At 47.4% G+C, this 19,322-nt stretch overlaps 2 protein-coding genes across 3 annotated transcripts in view; one reads left to right on the forward strand and one right to left on the reverse strand.

Annotated features, from left to right (window-relative positions):
* Positions 1–19,322, forward strand: part of NOS1 (nitric oxide synthase 1) — a gene marked incomplete at its 3' end in the record, with an annotated part of 180,174 nt that overhangs the window by 136,359 nt on the left and 24,493 nt on the right. Inside the window, exons 21-31 of one of the 2 annotated variants that reach the window (XM_081966841.1) lie at positions 632–806; positions 1,534–1,672; positions 2,158–2,236; positions 2,794–2,987; positions 3,378–3,547; positions 6,138–6,348; positions 6,923–7,010; positions 8,282–8,403; positions 10,537–10,685; positions 10,986–11,180; positions 12,212–12,334. In XM_081966841.1, the coding sequence (XP_081822967.1) occupies positions 632–806; positions 1,534–1,672; positions 2,158–2,236; positions 2,794–2,987; positions 3,378–3,547; positions 6,138–6,348; positions 6,923–7,010; positions 8,282–8,403; positions 10,537–10,685; positions 10,986–11,180; positions 12,212–12,334 (1,645 nt within the window). Of the gene's footprint in view, positions 1–631; positions 807–1,533; positions 1,673–2,157; positions 2,237–2,793; positions 2,988–3,377; positions 3,548–6,137; positions 6,349–6,922; positions 7,011–8,281; positions 8,404–10,536; positions 10,686–10,985; positions 11,181–12,211; positions 12,335–19,322 lie in introns of those variants that run through there. The other variant, XM_081966843.1, reaches the window with a different exon arrangement.
* The window catches only part of RNFT2 (ring finger protein, transmembrane 2), a 241,700-nt gene that overhangs the window by 56,123 nt on the left and 166,255 nt on the right, over positions 1–19,322 (reverse strand).

The raw sequence follows: 19,322 nt of genomic DNA on the forward strand, positions 1-19,322 counted from the left end.
ACCCAAGATGGCCTTCGTGACTGTGTCTTTCCAGGGAGGATTCACAGTCACAGACCTTATCTGGCTTGGAGAGCTGCCAGGCCGATATCTGCAAAACTTGGCCAGGAGCCTCGGAGAGTCACGAACCAATGAAGTGAACTCATGGTCTCCTGCAAACTCCACTCCCCTTTCGCTCCTCTTTTATTTCCTCTGGGAGGGTCCATTCATCGTCCACCCAAGTCAACCCCTGCTCTTTAGCCGTTCCCTTTGTCAGGCAACTCTGCGCATGCGCACACTGGGAACAGGCACCAGCTGTTATTCTGCCTCACTGATGTCTGACTCCGAAGGCAGCTGATAACTGTCATACGGCCCTGGCCCCATCTCTGCCTCCGACACAGAGCCCTCCTCAGAGCCTTCCCCAAACTCCAGGACTGGCCCACCTTCCTCCCCAACCTCCTCACTGTCCGAATCTGTCAGGCCACAACAAGAAGGAGGAGGAAGAGGAGGAGGAGGAAAAGGAGAGGAGAAGGAGGAGACACAGATAACATGACTTTGACTGTTGAAACAAACTGCGTCCCTCCTGCCTCCATGTTGGCTCCGGTTGGATGCCAGAAGTTTGTGTTCACTTGTGCCTTGGGTTACTTTCTTGCAGGTTCTCCGTCTTTGGGCTGGGCTCACGGGCTTACCCTCACTTCTGCGCCTTTGCCCGTGCTGTGGACACCCTCCTGCAAGAGCTGGGAGGGGAACGCATCCTGAGGATGGGCGAGGGGGATGAACTGTGCGGTCAGGAGGAATCCTTCAGAACATGGGCCAAGAAAGTCTTCAAGGTAGCCTACATTTAACCGACGTTTCCTGTTTGGGAATCTAAGAGAGGGGTTGACTTTGAAGAGGGTCTATCAGCCTCTCCACAGCAAAGATCGGGGCAGACTTTCACCCCACCCTGCCCCATAAAACCCTAACCTCCAGTTCTCTGCAGGAACCCAAATGAAAGCCCTCCCTACAGTTGAGACCCTCACCTTTGCTTGAAGGTGTTCTGGCCTAGGGCTTCCCCAAAAAGCAACGAGGCGGATCCCTGGTCCCAACAAAACCCCTTTTATGAAACAAACATGAATTCCTCTCATTCAGCAAAGGCCTGGTAAACAGTCCTTCAAAGGTGAATTGGTTGGATGATGTGTAGCCATAATAACATTCTCCTTAGAAAGTCAAGGTTGCTTTTTTCTTGGCACCTGGCCAGATGTGGATGAGAGGAATCTGTCTCCGTGGCAGTGAAAGATCGGGCCGTGTGATGGACTGGTGGGTGTTGGGCCAGGGTCTTGAACTTTCAACTGGGTGGGGAAAACCTGGAAGCTTTCCGATTTGAGTTTTCCCAGATGCGCCAACATGACGTCTCTAACGAAGTGGAACTTTGAGGAAGCCAAAGCCTCGGAGTTTTATTTCATTGGGGGAGTTTTTTGGAATCTTGACATCCATCCTGTTGGAGAGGGGAGGGACATTCTGCTAAGATACTCCTCCCCCTTTCTGGGCCTTTCCTTGAGTGCTTGGTGTGTCCTACAGGCAGCATGTGATGTGTTCTGCGTGGGAGACGACGTCAACATCGAAAAAGCCAACAACTCCCTCATCAGCAACGACCGCAGCTGGAAGAGAAGCAAGTTCCGGCTAACCTACGTGGCCGAGGCCCCAGAGCTGACCCGAGGTACCATTCGGGCCTTCCTAAAGATGCTGTCCTCCAGAGATCTATGGAGATTCCCAGTCATCCAGGTCACGACTGTCCCAAAGATGCTTTTTCCAAGAGGGAACTGGACTTCCTGGTTCTTCCTTGAAGACCTTTCTCATCCAAGAAGCTTCTTCAGCTCTGACCAGTTGGTGGTGGGGATGGAAGGATTTATGGTCAGTGACCATCATCCACCATCCAGTCATCCATCTCCGCTCTACAACACAGTGTCAACTCATAAAGTTGCCACGATGAGGAAAGCACGTTCCACGCATATCTTCGGCTACAGTCGTACCTCAGATTACCGCAGCAGGCTTGGGAGGGGTGCACCTCCTTGGGGAATGTGATTTATGACACAGACTGAGGGGAGGGAAGGAACAGGGGTAAAGTTCAGAAGTAGCCTGCAGTACTGCCCTCTAACCATTGCGCCACCAAGGCTCATAATATGATTCCTCTTCCCGTCCCAGGTTTATACAGCATCCACAAAAAACGAGTCTACGCCGCTCGGCTGCTGGACCGTCAAAATCTCCAAAGCCTCAAATCAAGGTAGGAATGGTAGAAAATGATCTACTCCCCAAAAAGGGGGGGTCATATAAAGAGTTTTGCAAGGATTCCTACTGTGGCTTCCCCCCACCTCCCCATGTAAACATACGGGGCTAAAACATAAAATGAACGGTTGCAGGAACCGGGCATGGCTAGTCTAGTGAAGGACCAGGGGGGACAAGGTAGCATCTTCCAATATTTGAGGGGCTGCCACAGAGAGGAAGGGGCTCAAGCTATTTTCTCAAAGCACCCAAAGGCCAGACAAGGAATAATGAATGGAAATTGACCAAGGAGAGATTCAACCTAGAAATAAGGAGATATTTCCTGACAGGGAAAACAATCAACCCATGGAACAGAAGTTGCCTTCGGAAGTTGTGGGAGCTTCATCACTGGAGGCTTTCAGGAAGAGACTGGGCTGCCCTCTGTCAGAAAGGATTTAGGGTCTCCTGCTTGGGCGGTGGGGTTGGACTAGATGACCTTCAAGGTCCCTTCCAACTCTGTTACTCTGTGCCGTTCTTGGTTTTGAAGACTGACCGTGTGTTCTTCAAATTTCTTTTTAGCCGTTCCACCATTTTCTTGCGGCTTCATACGAACGGGCAGCAGGGGTTGCGTTACCTGCCCGGAGACCACCTGGGAGTATTTCCAGGAAACCACGAAGATTTGGTCAACACCTTGATTGAAAGACTGGAGGATGCCCCGCCTACCAACCAGCTAGTAAAAGTCGAACTTCTGGAAGAGAGAACTACAGCTTTAGGTGTGAAGCCCTTGTCTCATCCTTCTTGTCTTTGTTTAACAAGTAAAAAAAAATGAACACAATTAGTGGACAGAAGGCAAAGGAGAGGAGAACAGTGGGAATCTATGGGCCGGTCCCTGGGAAGGAAGAACCACTACTGCTAGCAAAGCCCCACCCTAGCTCTGGGGATAAAAGGCAGGGAGTGGAGATGAATAGATGTGGCAGACAACTTATTCATCTCTCTGCCGGACAAACTTGTTAGCCTGCGGCATAAACTTTTTGCCAGGATTGTCGGCATTCATAATAAAGGAATATCTGGAGTTTGCAAATCAGAGGGATTGTCGTGTTTGGGGAGCTGGGTCAAAACACAGGATTTAACATGAACTTGTGACACTGGCTTTGAATCTCCAGGTACCATCAGCAACTGGACCAACGAGGACCGCATTCCCCCTTGCACCATATTCCAGGCGTTCAAATATTACCTGGACATCACTACCCCTCCCACACCCATTCTACTGCAACAGTTTGCCTTGCTGGCCACCGACGAGAAGGAGAAGAAGCGACTACAGGTTCTTAGCATGGTAAGAAAGTGAGGAAGGTGGACGATCAGCTCCCTCTCTTCCACAATGTCCAGAGCATCTGGGCAGGGGTGGGCTTCAAAAATTGCAACAACGGGTTTGCTGCTCTGTTGCTGGGTGGGCGTGGCCTAGTCGGCCTCCTGCACCACGACGGGGTGTGTGGGTGTGTTTTTCTCCCTCCCCGTGCTCCTTAGGCTTTCCTTGAGCCTCCGGGAAGGTGAAAACCTCTGCCCCCGCATGTGACCTTGGGACACGGCAGCGGTCATAAGTATGAATCAGCTGCCAAACATCTGCCTTTTGATCGTGTGACCGTGGGAGATGCAACAATTGAGCTGGTGTGGCATTTGTGGTGTGTGGGAGATGCCCGTAAGTCCCTTTGTTCAAGTGCCGTTGTAACTTTGAATGATCACTAAACGAACTTCGTAAGTCGAGGACTATCCTTTCTGTTCACCCATTTTCTATATGACAACTTAGATTTTTAAAATAATAATACCGTAGCATGAGTATAAATTTTGTTTTCCATGTTAAACTACGCACTAATAAGCATTTTGGGACGCATTCGGAAGTGCCCAGTGTAATTTTAAGCCCTGTTATTATTAATTATACATAATTATGCCGTCTTGTCTGAGCAGACTTAAGCTGAGTAGACACTTTGTAAAAAAAAGGTTATCCCATCTCATCCATCATCCCTCCTGTGATAATTTATCTTCACCCAGTTTGTTGAGTGGGAGGAACCCATTTTCTAAGCTTACAGTGACGTCTTGATTGAATGGACTAATGATGAGAACGGGTGACATTTATGAATGCCCATAAATTAGAAAGTTGCCTGGCTCGGCATGTATGTCATCCGTGTGATGACATCATCGTGCGAATGACATCATTATGCAAATGGATGGATTCGTGTAAAGTACTTCCACGGACGTGAATGACACGTGTTTTGACACAATTACGAAATGGGCATGCTTTGCGTCAAAAAGTCACGATGCAAATCTCAGCACAAATGTTTTATTGTATTCAAGTGTAATAATAGCAATAGCACTTAGAAAACAGCAATAGAAAATAGAAAACAATACCCATAGCAATAGCAATAGCAACACCGTCAGTAAACCCCCCCCCCCCCTGTCCTGGTCAGATTTGAACTGCCAAATTGCAGGCAGCCAACAGAAAGCAGAAGTAACCTGCAGTAGCGCACATTAACCACTGGGCCACCATAGCTCACATAAATTGTGGTTTCTCTTCCATCAAACTGTGCCAGCGGGTGATGCCCAGGGGAAGGGCCTTCTCTGTGATGGGCCCGACCCTCTGGAATGACCTTCCCCCTGACATTAGAACGAATATGGACCTCCGCTCCTTCCGCCGGAAACTTAAAACCCACCTGTTTCATCTAGCCGGCCTGGCCTAATTCGAGCTTTCCCACCTCAGTTTGTATTTTTAAATTTTTATGGTCTGGTTTTAAGGTTTAAGTTTTTAATTTTTATAAATTTGTACAGGGGATATTTAATTCAATTTTAGCTATGTATATTATCGAGTGTATGGTTTTTTTTAATTTGTACCTGTACACCTCCCCGAGTCCCTTCGGGGAGAGGGGGCGGTCTAGAAATTTAATAAATTAAAATTAAATTAAATTAATTAAAACTGACCAAACACCCAGCGTGCGCCTATTTCGTCATTAAGAATTTTGTGCACACCCAGAAACAGATTATAAGGTATATTGTACAGGACTGCTGGAAAGTATCTAGCATGGGGACCAAAATGACACACCTGGGGCAGATATGCAAGATCTTTTTCTCACTGGAACAAAGGTGTGGTACCCACATAATATTCCTCATTGACCTGCCCAAGTTGTGTTAGTGATTGTTGTAATTAAGCCGCCTCCCCAGATGGAAGGATCAACGAGAGAATCGTTCATTCTTCCTTTTGACGGTTCAGTGCTTAAGTGTTTGGGGGGGGGGTGTTCTTTGAAAGCTCCCATTTCATATCTCGAATGCCAGTCTGTGTTGTGGGAATGGAGCCAAGATGGTCTGTGTGTGTGGCTGTAAAAGAGGATTAGACAGATTCTTGGAGGATAAAGCAGGATAAAGCGTTTTTCTTTCAGGTGTAGCACGCCGGAGTTGTGCTTGCATCTTGTCTACATCAGGGCATGTCTTGTGTTGATCCCTTCGGGAAGATCTTGTTCAGACTAGATAATCTGTCAATCTGATCCATATAGCTTGGCTGTAAGGATTCAACTCAGCAAAGGAAGCTCCAGGTTTTTTGCCTGGAGCTAAACTCACTGCCTTCTTTCTTTCTTTCTTTCTTTCTTTCTTTCTTTCTTTCTTTCTTTCTTTCTTTCTTTCTTTCTCTCTTTCTTTCTTTCTCTCTTTCTTTCTCTTTTTTCTTTCTTTCTCTTTCCTTCTTTATCTTTCTTCCTTTTTCTTTCTTTCTTTTTCTTTTTTTCTCTTTCTCTTTCTCTTTCTTTCTTTCTTTCTTTCTCTTTCTTTCTTTCCTTCTCTTTATTTCTTTCCTTTTCTTTATTTCTTTCTTTCTTTCTTTCATTCGTTCTCTCTCTCTCTCTCTCTCTCTCTCTCTCTCTCTCTCTCTCTCTCTCTCACAGGGTCTCCAGGATTATGAGGAATGGAAGTGGTCAAAAAACCCCACCATGGTAGAAGTGCTGCAGGAATTCCCATCCGTGCAGATGCCTTCGACCCTCCTGCTAACCCAGCTCCCTTTGCTTCAACCCCGTTACTATTCCATTAGTTCCTCCCCAGATATGTACCAGGATGAAGTCCACCTCACAGTGGCTGTGGTGTCCTATCGCACCAGAGGTAAACCACACTATCTGTTCTAACTGAGGCTTCCCAAGAGCATGAAGCAAACTCCTTGTCCCAACAAAAAAAAAAACCTTTTATTATTATTAGCGCTGTCCGAAGACCTCTCCGTGGTCATGTGGCCGGCATGACTCAACGCCAAAGGCGTAGGGAATACTGTTCCCTTCCCACCAAAGGTGGTCCCTAATTTTTCCACTTGCATTTTTACATGCTTTCAAACTGCTGGGTTGACGGAAGCTAACGGGAGCTCACTCCGTTATGCGGCGATAGGGATTCAAACTGCCAAACTGCCGACCTTTCTGATCAACAAACTTAGTGTCTTAGCCACCGAGCCACCGCATCCCTCATAAATATAGTATTTATACAAAATGCTGTAAATATAGCATTTATATATTTTATAAGCCTATTTATAACGCCCTTAATATCATTGTCCTCGGTGTTTGTAGATTACATCCCTACACTCCCCTCAAACATTCGAGCGTTGAAGTTAAAGTGTTTTCTTTTTTAAAGTGTGTGTGTGCTTTTGGAATCTCACCAAATATGATCTAACAGCGTTTGCATCTTTTCCTAGATGGCGAAGGCCCAATACACCACGGAGTATGTTCTTCCTGGTTCAACCAGATACAGGAGGACGAAGTCGTGCCGTGCTTCGTTAGAGGGTAAGGGGGGATGAAGTGAAGATTCGAAAATGAAACCAAACTACTTGGGTGCCCGTCTGCTTTTAATCTTGTTGAAGTTTCCAGACCCAGGTTCCAGTTTAATCTCGGCCCGTAATGGCCAAAGTGGCACCCGCAGCCATATTGCCTGGCACGCGTGACAGCACCCCTTTCCTCTCCTGGGTTTCTGGCACGCATGTGCACCCAACAATCAGCTGGACTTTGGTTGTGTGGCAGTGCCAGAAACTGGAAGAGCTGGTCTTTTCTTTTCTGTCCTGAGCACGCACGCCGGCCAGTTGATTGGTAACTGGAAGACTTGCCGGAAACCAGAAGTACATTTCCTGGTGCACGCATGCCCCCTGGGCAACTTCTCTTCCTGGGCGTGGCCCAAATGAGTGTGAACCATGCACACACATGCACGAAGTGCTCCCTTTTGATACTTGGTGCTGCGCCCCCTCACACGCTCCCTTTTTGGCCCTCAGCACCAAAACAGTTTGCCATCACTGTTCTAGATTGACCACGATGCTAAGAATCAACTCACTTGCTATTTAACCTTTGACTCCAAAATGTGTCTTGGTCAAAGCCGAAACTGCATTACAGGTGATCCTTGACGTAAACAAGCATCCATCTAATGATGGTTCAAAGTTCCAGCAGCCTCGGAAAAAGCAACTGTACGTCCTTAAGTTATAACGAGAGATTCTGGTTGTTGTAACACTTCAACCGTAGCATCAATTCCCTAGGGATGGTGGAAGCATTGGGTGATAGCCTTAGTTTGACAGTGTTGTGGGAATTAGTTGTTTAGCAGAGTGATGGCATTCGGGGAAAAACTGTCCTTGTGTCTAGTTGTCCTGGTGTGCAATGCTCCATAACATCGCTTTGAGGATAGGAGTTGAAACGATTGATGTCCAGGATGTGAGGGATCTGTAGATATTTTCACGACCCTCTTTTTGACTCGTGCAGCGTACAGGTCCTCAATGGAAGGCCGGTTGGTAGCCATTATTTTTCTGCAGTTCTAATTATCCATTGAAGTCTGTGTCTTCAAGCTCCAGCTGCTCCTCTGCCTCACTGATGTCTGACTCCGAAGGCAGCTGATAACCGTCAGATGGCTCTGTCCCGCTCTCTGCCTCTGACACAGAGCCCCCATCAGAGCCTTCCCCAGACTCCAGGACTGGCCCCTGTTCCTCTCCAACCTCCTCACTCTCCGTCTCTGCTGCCAGCTCTGCTGGCCGCTGGAAGGCCACAACCAACATGAAACTCCTGTTTTGTTTCTCCAGGGCACCTGGATTTCACATGCCACAAGATCCCAAGCTTCCCTGCATTCTGATTGGCCCCGGGACTGGAATTGCACCTTTTCGGAGCTTCTGGCAACAGCGGCTCTTTGATCTCAAACATAAAGGTTGGTTAATTTGGGGAAGGTAAATGGATAGGCGATGTGCAACAGTAGCAAACAAACGGATTTCAGGGAGAGGATATCTTTTGGCACGCACGAGTCATGTGCTAAAAGATGAACCTCTTTGGAAATCTCTCTTGCCTTTGGATCTCTCTCTCTCTCTTCTTCTGTTTCTCTTCTCCTCCTCCTCCTCCACACACAGTTGTGTGCGATTTTCAACCACAATCTGAAGGGTGTTTGCATCTGATTTTAGGTGTTGCTTCCCATGGACAAAAACACCGACGCTGTCTGGAAATATTGATCATTGAGGCTCTCTAGAATGGTAGTCACCAACTGGTGGTCCATGAGAAAATTTTGGTGGTCCACAGAAAAATAATTTGCATTTTTTACATTGCACTAAATCATGGGTCCTCAAACTACGTCCCCTGGGACGGATATGTGCAATGAACGCTTGTGTTGCTGCAGAGAGTATCCCCCTTTGGAGTCTTTTTGGGGGGTCAGAAATTCTGACTTGGGGTCTGCTTCAGCCTCCTGGTGGGGGGCTTTGGGCAAAGGCTGGAGGGAAGCGCCTCTGGTGGCGAAGAGACGGAGGGCCTCGTTCCAGTGGGACTGCATCATGGCCTGGAACTGGCTGGCCATCTCAGCCCGCTGAGCCTCCAGGTGCCGGTACCAGGCCTTGCACTCCCGCAGGTCTTCCCTCTGCTTGGAAAAACCATGCTCCTAGTCCTCAGTGAGGTGCTTCTGCTGAGCCTCCTTCTCGGCCAGATCCAATTTGAACTGAGCTGTTTTGCCAACTCTTTCTCCTGGGGCTGCTTAGCTCCAGCAACTGCTTCCGGTTGGGGCCCTAAGGAGCCCGGGCAGGGAGGGGAGGAGTGGCTGGGAAGGGGAGGAGTGGCTGGGAGGGGAGGGGCCAGTAGAGGCCAGCGAGGCGCCCCTCGACGTGAGTGACATTGAGTTGGCCACACCCACCCAGTCACATGACCTCCTAGCTGCACCAACCCAGCCAGTCATTAGGCAGATTATATTAGTGGTCTGCAGAATTTCCAAGTATGAATTTAATGGTTCCTGAGGTCTGAAAGGTTGGGGACCCCTGGAGTAGAACATTGAGTTGAGTTTCTGGGGAGATTGTCGATCATCCATGACATGGGCATCCTAAAGCTTTTTTTTTTTCAATAGGCAACTGGACTTTCTAGTTTGTATGTCATGGTAGGCTCAGCTAAAACGTGGTTTGATAGCTCCTAAGTCCCGACGTTGTAGAGGAACCCAACTGTTGCCTTAAGAACTTTTATGAACCTGGTTATCAATTTGAGCTGTTGCCTGCTTTGCATATTCAGGCAATCTATGTGATATGTTTCATTTTGTTATCCTGAGTTTAAAGGACTGCACAAAACAGCCTGGAATCAATAGAGGGAGGACGTTAGAAGGTTCTGTCATCCACCCGAGGATTAGAGATCTGGAGGCAAAACCATAGGATGAATGACTTGAGTTAATTAAATGTGCCTAGTCTAAAGAAGAGAAGGACTAGGGATGGTATGATACCAGCCTTCTAGTACTTGAGGGCCTGTCACAGAGAAGAGGGGATCAACCTATTCTCCAAAGCCCTTGAAGGCAGGACAAGAAGTAATGGATGGAAGATCATTAGAGATCCAATCTAGAACTAAGGAGAAATTTCCTGACAGTGAGAACAATTAATCAGTGGAAAAGCTTACCTCCAGAAGTTGTGAATGCTCCAACACTGGAGGTTTTAAGAAGGTCCTGTGTGTGCTCTGTCAGGTTTCCTAAAAATGCCCTAATTGATTCACGAGCATCGAGCCAAGTTTCAATACAAAATTAGCCATTTCTTAGGAGCACCATAGGCAAGATCTTTTTGCAGTCAGATCTAAGTCTTGAGTTATAGCTGAACTTTACCCCTGTTCCTCCCCTCCCCTCAGTCTGTGTCATAAATCACATTCCCCAATGAGGTGCACCCCTCCCAAGCCTGCTGCAGTAATCTGAGATCCAACTTCAGCCGACAGTATGCGTCGAATGCGCTTCCCACCCCTTCTCTACTATGGCAATGTTAGAAGTTGACATGCTACTGCAATCACTGGTAAGGGGAGGGGGAAAAAAACCTTCTTCTTCTCCCAATCTTCTCACCAGGGCTGAAACCATGCCCCATGACACTGGTCTTCGGTTGCCGACAATCCAAGATCGATCACATCTACAAAGAAGAGACTCTACTGGCCAAGAGCAGTGGGATCTTCAAAGAGCTGTTCACAGCCTATTCTCGTGAACCAGAAAAACCAAAGGTAATTCCCCTCCTTATCCACATCCCACCCCGAGCTGATTCTCCTGATCATTTCCCAGATGTCTGTCGCTCAGACAAATCAGCCATCGACAGGCACATAGAGATAAACAATGTCTACACACCGTTCCAAAGAGGCAGTCAAAAAGCAAAGTCAATGGAGAGGGGAGCTGGATTTGCTCAACGGCTCCAAGATTCCCTTAACTGCAAAAGGTTGTCGAATGTGGTGCGACTCGTTTAACAACTCCCTTCGCTCGAGGACTACCCACCAATGTGGCGTAAAGCTCCTTTTCCTTTTTTATAGAAATATGTGCAGGACATCCTGCAGGAGCAACTGGCGAGCTCAGTCTACAAAGCACTGAAGGAGAAAGGTGGGCATGTCTACGTATGCGGGGATGTCACCATGGCTGGAGATGTCCTCAAGACCATCCAAAGCATCGTTCGGGAACAGGGGAAGCTGTCAGCCGAGGAAGGCATGGCGTTCATTAGCAAACTGAGGGTGAGACACCATGTCAACAAGGTTCCAAGTAAATACATCCATAGCAGAAATAACCCCAAGGCAGGAAAGTTCTTCAAAGAACAATTCATTGGGATAGATCACATTGGAGCAAAGCTGGTGAAAACCGACTCCAAAAGTTCCTGCGGTTTGCACCTTATTGAAAGTGAAAGTTTGCCAATTTCGCTTTACCACTTTGGTAAAATGCTGCCTTTAGCCATCATAAAACTTGCCAGTTAGAATAGGTGCTACTAAACTCTTCCTGATCTCTCTCTCTCTCTCTCTCTCTCTCTCTCTCTCTCCTCTCCTCTTCTCTTCTCTTTTTCTCTCTCATTTTCTCTCTTCTCTCTCTCTCTCACCCGTCTTTCTCTCATTCTCCTACTCTCGCTCTCTTTCTTCTGTTTCTCTCCCTCTTTCTCTCCTTTGTTTCTCTATTTCTCATTCTCTTTCCTTCTATCTCTTTTTCTTTTTTTCTCTTTTTCTCTCTCCTTCTCCTGTCTCTTTCTCTCTCTCTTTCTTCTGTTTCTCTCCTCTCTCTCTCTTCTATCTCTTTCTGTCTTTCTCTCCTGCTCTTTCTCTCTCTTCTTTCTCTCTCTCTTCTCTCCTCTCTTCTCTTTTTCTCTCTCACTTTCTCTCTCACCCATCTTTCTCTCATTCTCCTACTCTCGCTCTCTTTCTTCTGTTTCTCTCCCTCTTTCTCTCCTTTGTTTCTCTATTTCTCATTCTCTTTCCTTCTATCACTTTCTCTTTCTTTTCTTTTTCTCTCTCTCCTTCTCCTGTCTCTCTCTCTCTCTTTCTTCTGTTTCTCTCCTCTCTCTCTCTTCTGTCTCTTTCTGTCTTTCTCTCCTGCTCTCTTTCTCTCTCTTCTCTCCCCCTCTTTCTCTCTCCTTTGTTTCTCTATTTCTCATTCTCTTTCCTTCTATCTTTCTCTCTCTCATTTCTTTTTTCTCTCTCTTTCTCTTTCTTCTGTTTCTCTCTCTCTCTCTCCCTCTTCCTCTCCCTCTCTCCCCTCCCCACAACCTACCATTTTGCAGGATGACAACCGATACCACGAAGATATCTTCGGAGTCACTCTACGCACATACGAAGTGACCAACCGCCTCCGATCCGAGTCCATCGCCCAGATCGAGGAAAGCAAAAAAGACACAGATGAGTGAGCGCCTTTTTCCAGCTTTTGCGAAATGTCCCTTCTCACCCGGGCTTCTGGGTTCTCAAAATGTGTTGGCGGGGGGGGGAAATGAACCCCTTTCATAGTTTGGAGGGATCAGTAGCGAAATGAGATACTGTTCAACTTTCATTAAAACTTTTAGGCGGGCTAAAAGGAGAATCAGAAATTCTCCTGCATTTCTCCTGCCGGTTCTCACATACGTTGACAAACAGAGTTTTGCTTTAGAAATTATTCCAAAGGAGAAGACAATCTTGGAGATATTTTCTTGAGTGGGATCTTCTCGCTCTTATTTTGTAAGGAAGTGACCAATGAAGGGGCGCGAAAGTCCTCTTTTGCATTGTCCGATCTTCTCCCGGCCATTCCCCCGATCCTGTTCCACCTCAAGGGATGAGATCCGGAAGGAATTTCTTCTTTGGGATCCCGAAGGAAGAAAAATTCTCTTTCTCCAAGAGTCCTCCTGGTTGAGGATTTTTCTGCCCAGAGATCTGGTGGAGAAATCCAGTTGCGTCTCACCTGTAGTTTGAACACTCCTAGCAGGACAGAATATTTGAGTCAGGGATCAGCCAACCCAGAGCTCTGGAGACGCATATGGCATATCTGGGAAAACCCAAATCTGAAAGCTTCCCGGTTTTCCCCACCCAGTTGAAAGTTCAAGATCTTGCCCCCCCACACACACCCACAAGTCCATCCCATGGTCCAATCTCCCACTGCCGTGCTGGCAGCTTCCACCCATCCAGTTCCGGTCAGGTGCAGAGGTGCAGAGACAAAGGATGACCTTGGCTTTCTAGAAAGAATGTTGTTATGGCTACATCGCATCTAACTCCATACAATCCCATTTTCCCACAATGGAAAAATGCATAGTAGAATAATAGAAAGTGTGGCAGGCCTGAGATCCAAAAGAATAGATGGCTCACCCCAGACCTGTTCTGCCACTGCCTTCTCTGTTTGGGGGAGTGGAGGGGGGCTCCTCCCTCTATCTTACAGCTCTGGGACTTAAACACCCCTGAGCACACCTCAGCATTTCTGGTTAACACCTGATGCACATGAAGGAACTCTGACGCCAGTCCTAACCACTAGCTTTCTTGCAGGGTGTTTTGTTCCTAATCTGGACGGTGGGGCCCGAGGTGGGATGCCAAGCCAGGCCGATCACGGCAGCTCCTGCTGCACGGTTCCAGGCTATGAGGGGGGCTGGATCCTGTAAACTGACCGCTCCGCATCCACTCCTTTTCTCCAGGGACACGGCAGTCCACGACCTTTGCTCTTCTGTGTGCCGTCCGGTTATTGTGTCCTGAAGGAAGCGCGGCTACTGATGGTGCACTGATGGGCGATAAGAGGAATGGACGATGGAGTTGATTCTCGTTTCTCCTCCACCACCACCCCTCCCTCATCCCACCCTGTGGTCGTTTTTTTTGTTTTCCTTTTCTCGCCCTTCCTCTCTGGAGCAACCCTGCTGAAGCGCGATGGCTTTTTAAGACAACCTTGCCGTGGCTTTTTTTCCCCCTCCCCGCCGAAAAAAAAAAAAGCACAGCCACCGTCTTTCGTCCTCCCTCTTGGTGTGGATAAGGCCGTTTCCGAGGGGCTGCATGAAATCCCTTCCTTTAGCTATCCATTCTCTACAAGTTTGGGGGTTTTGGAGGGCCAAGCTTTCCGGTGGCGTGCCTGACGCAGAAGGTAGCATTGCCCCCCAAAAAATCTCCGCCCGTCCACTCAGCACGATTGGCTTCAAAATCATCTGCTCGCTTTCTCTATCTTTTTTCCTTTTTGGGGTGTGTGTGTGTTCCCCCTTGTCTTTGGCGAACGGGTGGGGAGAAAGGGAGATGGCCCAAGCTTTTTCTGTATCTCTGCTCGTGCACAGCCTCTCCGCTGTTTCACACACAGCATGCCGTGTTCCGTTCGAACTGTCTTAATGTCACTGTACTCTTTGGGATTCTCCTTCTCCTCCTTCCTCCTCCTTCCTCCTCGTCCTCCTCCTCTCCCATCCCTAGCAGGTTTACAAAAACCCAGCCATTACCAAGCCGTAAAGGCATTGACCGAGAAGCAGTGGTACCCCAGGCTTCCCTTCTAGGGATTTACGAGGGATGGAAAGGTACCCCAAATGATAAGTGGACGCCATAACTCTGAAATGTTTTTTGTTTTCATGCTGGATAGACCAACAGAGAGCCCTGGATTAGAGAAGCAGAGAGAACATGGACGTGGCCCAAAGGCCCACTCTGTAGAACCATAAATACAAGCCAGAGAGGCCCCCCACAATCCTTGCACAAAGCTTCAAAGCAGGAAGGGAGGCTCCTTTTCCAGCCTCTTCACCAAACAACCCCTAAAATCGATGGCTGGATTCATCCATTCAATTGAAATTGGATAATCCGAAGTTGTAGATGAGGAAGGCTGTTGAAAACGCTCTCAATTTGGGGGATGGGTCCCTCCCCTTATTTTCCTCTCCACCCCCCCCTCCTCTCTAGCTTTCGGATTGGAGCCCTATCAAATATCCAAAAACAATTTGTGCGCAATTTGTGCAGTTTGCATTGTGGGGAGGGGGAGGCGGTAGAGACTGGGGGGGGCGGGTTAGGCTAAGCGAAAGAGCTCATGGCAAAACCCGTCCCTTTATTTTTTTTGGGGGGGGGGCAATTTTTATTTCATAGCAGTTTACCGCAAGTTGAACACGTGTTGATGAGAAACTACAAATGTCAGAAATGGAGGACAAACATGGAGTAATCCAGTAGTTGGACTGATGCTGAACTTGTAGTAGTGGTTGGGTTGGGTTGGGTTGGGAAATGAACTGGCCGCCTTGGATGTGAGGTCTAAAACACATCCTAGTCAGCCGTCCTAGATTTGTTAAGATGCCGCTACATTCTTAAGACCGTGGTTTGTTTGGAAAATGAATTGGCCAGCTTTGCCTCTGTGAACTCAAGACCTTTTTTTCTTTTTTCAAATTTCGGTGCACTATCATCTACATTTTAGGAAACCCCCCTCTTAGTCCCTAATACATTGCATTCTAATTCAGTCCTCATTCATGCCTTCCTGAACTTTTGATTGTACCATGCCTTCGTGATCAAAAGAGAAATATAGCTTGTTGCCTTCAAAATATATATATATATATATTTCAAAAGGAAAAAAGAAGAGAAACTGAAAAAAAGAAGAGGAAAAATTCAAACCACCACACTGTGATAGGTTCGGATCATTTCTTGCACTCTTATTAGCGTGTCAGTGTTTTCCCCAGTTAGGCACACAACTGCTTAGGTGTGGCCTTTTACAGCAGCCGCATCCCTCGGAGGTTTGGAGCGCGAGCCGGTGAATTGTGAGTTTACATAAGGCTGTCCCTATATGTATGTTTACCTTACTTGTACTCCTCTATGGATTATCAGTCTTTTCCGTGGTTGAAAAATAAATAAAAATGAGCAGGGGAAAAAAAAGAATATACGAGGGAAGCGCACTAGAAGAAAAGAGCATCGTAGTAACACCGTCAATGAGGATCAGCTAATCCACCAAGGAATTTAGCATTTGCACAACTCACTAAGCTGACCCGTTTCCAGGCCTGAAAGATCAAGCTACGCTCTAACCGAGGTCAATCATAGTTCACTAAATTTTAAACCTTTGTCTCTTGGATCACCTGGAAATGGATGGGAAGAGTGCTCTGAAGTTAAGGATAAATTGAAACCCCCCCCTGAACTTGGTGCCCCAAAGTTTGGGAGGGGCGGCGCTGATCTACGCATATATTTTATCCATGGTTGTGGCTGGACTCAGCTTAGTCGGTTGTGCAAATCTTTGTTCCTCAAATACTCCTGAAACGTTAGAAGGGACCTCATCCATTTTTGCCTGTGGCCTCCTTTTTCTCCTCACTGGGAGTAAGGAACCAAACGATGTTTACAGCCTTTTATTTTCCTCCGTGCGACTCTTGATTTCTCTCCTCGTGTACGACGACAGAAGTGAAAGAAGCGTTTCGCCGCAAAGGTTTTCTCCCTCCTCCACCCACGACTTTCCTGTTCCAGCGTGTTAAAAGGCCCCTTGTGCTCACGAAGCCTCTTTCTGGATCATGCTTCATTTGGGGCACGGTGGAGGGCTGCGCCTACTGCCACGGAGCAAAAACCGGGCATCTTTTCCGACAGGATCGCCGGTTTGCACAGAGGGGGCCCGACGGAAGAGCAACAAGCAGTTCAATTCAGCTTGATCTAATGCAAAAAACAGCTCCGTGGACTGGGCAAACTGGATTCTCTTTTGTTCTGTTGGTTTCGGCACGCTGGGTTGTTGCGGGATGAAGGAAGACCTAATTTTGGGCTGGAAACAGAGCAACCTTATATCACAAGCCGGGCCGAAACATTTCGAGCTGCCCTTCTCCTGTCAAATTTTTTATCCCCTGCCCCCTGTCCTCTTTTGCCTTGTCTCCCTGATGTGCCTTTACTTTATTGGCGGCTGCCACCCATTGAACACGTTCAAATCCCAGCCGCATTTCCAAACGCAGGTGGGCCGAGGGATGGATAGCAGAATAAAAGCGTTGGAAGGGACCCTTGGAGGTCTTCTAGTCCAACCCCCTGCTCAAGCAGGAGACCCTATATGATTTCACAGCCTCTTGGAAAACAAGCACCCCTGACCCAGCCCAACCCAACCCACCCTTACAAACCAGGAAACCCAATCTTGGGAAGGAGGGAGGGAAGGAAGGAGCTGTGTTCGATCATAACAATGCTTCAAGCGGCCGCCCACCCCCACTTCCACGCCCTTCTTCCTCCTCCGAGCTCTGGATGCTGCAGAAATCTCCCATTTGTATAACGTGCTCAGCAGCTCTCTCTCTCTCTCTCTCTCTCTCTCTCTCTCTCTCTCTCTCTCTCTCTCTCTCTCTCTCTCTCTCTCTCATGGACCGATTCATGCTCATGTTTGCAAGATATCCACAACTGTTCTTCAAGCATGCACCTTTATGTATAGTTTCGATCTGATTTTATGGAACTCAAAAAAAAAAAGAGGAAAAAAATATACTTATGCCTGTTCGCATTGCAATCGATTAAAATAATAATAATAATAATAACAACAATGATAATAAATTCCATGCCTCGTGCTTCTCCGGCCCTTGTGTTTTTCAGGCTGCTTCCGAATTCATTCTTTAGGGTGGGGCTTTAGCAGTGCTGGGGTTTGGATGAGGATTGCCCACCCTCCGTGGGTTTGCGGGTCCCCTTAATACGGCTGATATGCATTTGGCTTAGCCTGGAAAGGGGGACGGCAGGAAATCTAGACCCCTGAAGGTTTTGTGCGCTCTGGTTACAACTTAGTATCATATACAGGCACTGCGTCAGATTCGGACAGTGAGGAGGTTGGGGAGGAAACGGGGCCAGTCCTGGAGTTTGGGGAAGGCTCTGATGAGGGCTCTGTGTCGGAGGCAGAGAGGGGGCCAAGGCCGTATGCCAGTTATCAGCTGCCTTCGCAGTCAGACTTCAATGGGGCAGACGAACAGCTGGAGCCTGTTCCCAGTGTGTGCATGCGCAGAGTTGCCAGAAGAAAAGAACAGCTCAGAAATCAGGCTCGACTTGGGAGTAAAGCCACAGGTAGACGGTGAACGGCCCCTCCCATAGGAAATAAAAGAGGAGCCAAACGGGAGGGAGGGGGCTTTTGCAGGAAACAATTTGTTCGCTCATTCCTTTCAGGAGTGTGAAGATCTGTCCGTGAATCTCAGAGACTCTGTGCCCAGCCTTTCCTTGCACAGCAGCTCATTTGGAAAATATTGACAGGGCAACTTTCCAAGCTAGAGAAGGTCCGTGGTCATAAAGTCACCTTTGAAAGACTGTTTGCCAGGACTTCGAATGAGAGGAATTCACATTCATTTAATAAAAGGGGTTTTGTGGAGATCAGGAATCTCCATGCGGCCCATTTTGGGTGTCAGGTAAGGGCAGGGCCCGTGCGGAGGCTCTGGGAAGACAAAAAAAACGGGCCTCCGGAAGTCCGGAAATGGGCTCATTTCCAGCCTCCGGAGCACGGGGGATGCCATTTTCGCCCTCCCGGTGGCTCGAGGAAAGCCTCCGGAAGCTGGGGAGGGCGAAAACACACACACACACACCGCTATGGTGCAAGAGGCCGAGTTGGCCATGCCCATCATGGGCCACGCCCACCCAGCAAAGGGGGCAGAGAACCGGTTGCTAACATTTTTGCAATCCCACCCCTGGTGCGGGCTGGAGGAGATTGCAGCATGAACAATGGATCCAAAAAAAAGAAGAAGTCGAGATGCTGAAGGGATCAGGGGGATTGCACATCAACAAGGAAATCTTTGGTGATTCAAATGATTTTGGCCACAAAGCCAGCGGGTCAAGAAACATACCTATAAATGTGAATAAATCTTTTCCCGCGATGTATTGCAGGGCCATTGAAAAGCCCTACTTCACAATTCACGTTCTAAGCTGACACTTCTCAATCGTGGTCATTTCATGAGGGCTAGACTTCAACTCCCAGGATTCCCCACCTCATCTTAGGGCTTAGGTCCACGCCGACAAACCAGGGCTTGCTGTCTATCTATTGTCTGTCTATCTATCGTCTATCTATCTATCTATCTATCTATCTATCTATCTATCATCTATCTATCTATCATCTATCATCTATCTATCTATCTATCTATCTATCATCTATCTATCTATCTATTGTCTGTCTATCTATCGTCTATCTATCTATCTATCATCTATCTATCATCTATCTATCTATTGTCTGTCTATCTATCTATCTATTGTCTGTCTATCTATCGTCTATCTATCTATCTATCTATCTATCTGTCTATCTATTGTCTATCTATCTATCATCTATCTATCTATCTATCTATCTATCTATCTATCTATCTATCTATTGTCTATCTATCTATCTATCTATCTATCTATCTATCGTCTATCTATCTATCTAAATATACATACATACATACATACATACATACATACATACATACATGTGTGTGTGTTTATGTTCCAACATAACTCTGGAATGCCTGGAGCAGTTTCAACCAAACTTGGTACACAGAT

This window comes from Natrix helvetica (genome assembly GCF_964273705.1).
Source record: "Natrix helvetica genome assembly, chromosome: 14".
Taxonomy (NCBI): Eukaryota; Metazoa; Chordata; class Lepidosauria; order Squamata; family Natricidae; genus Natrix; species Natrix helvetica.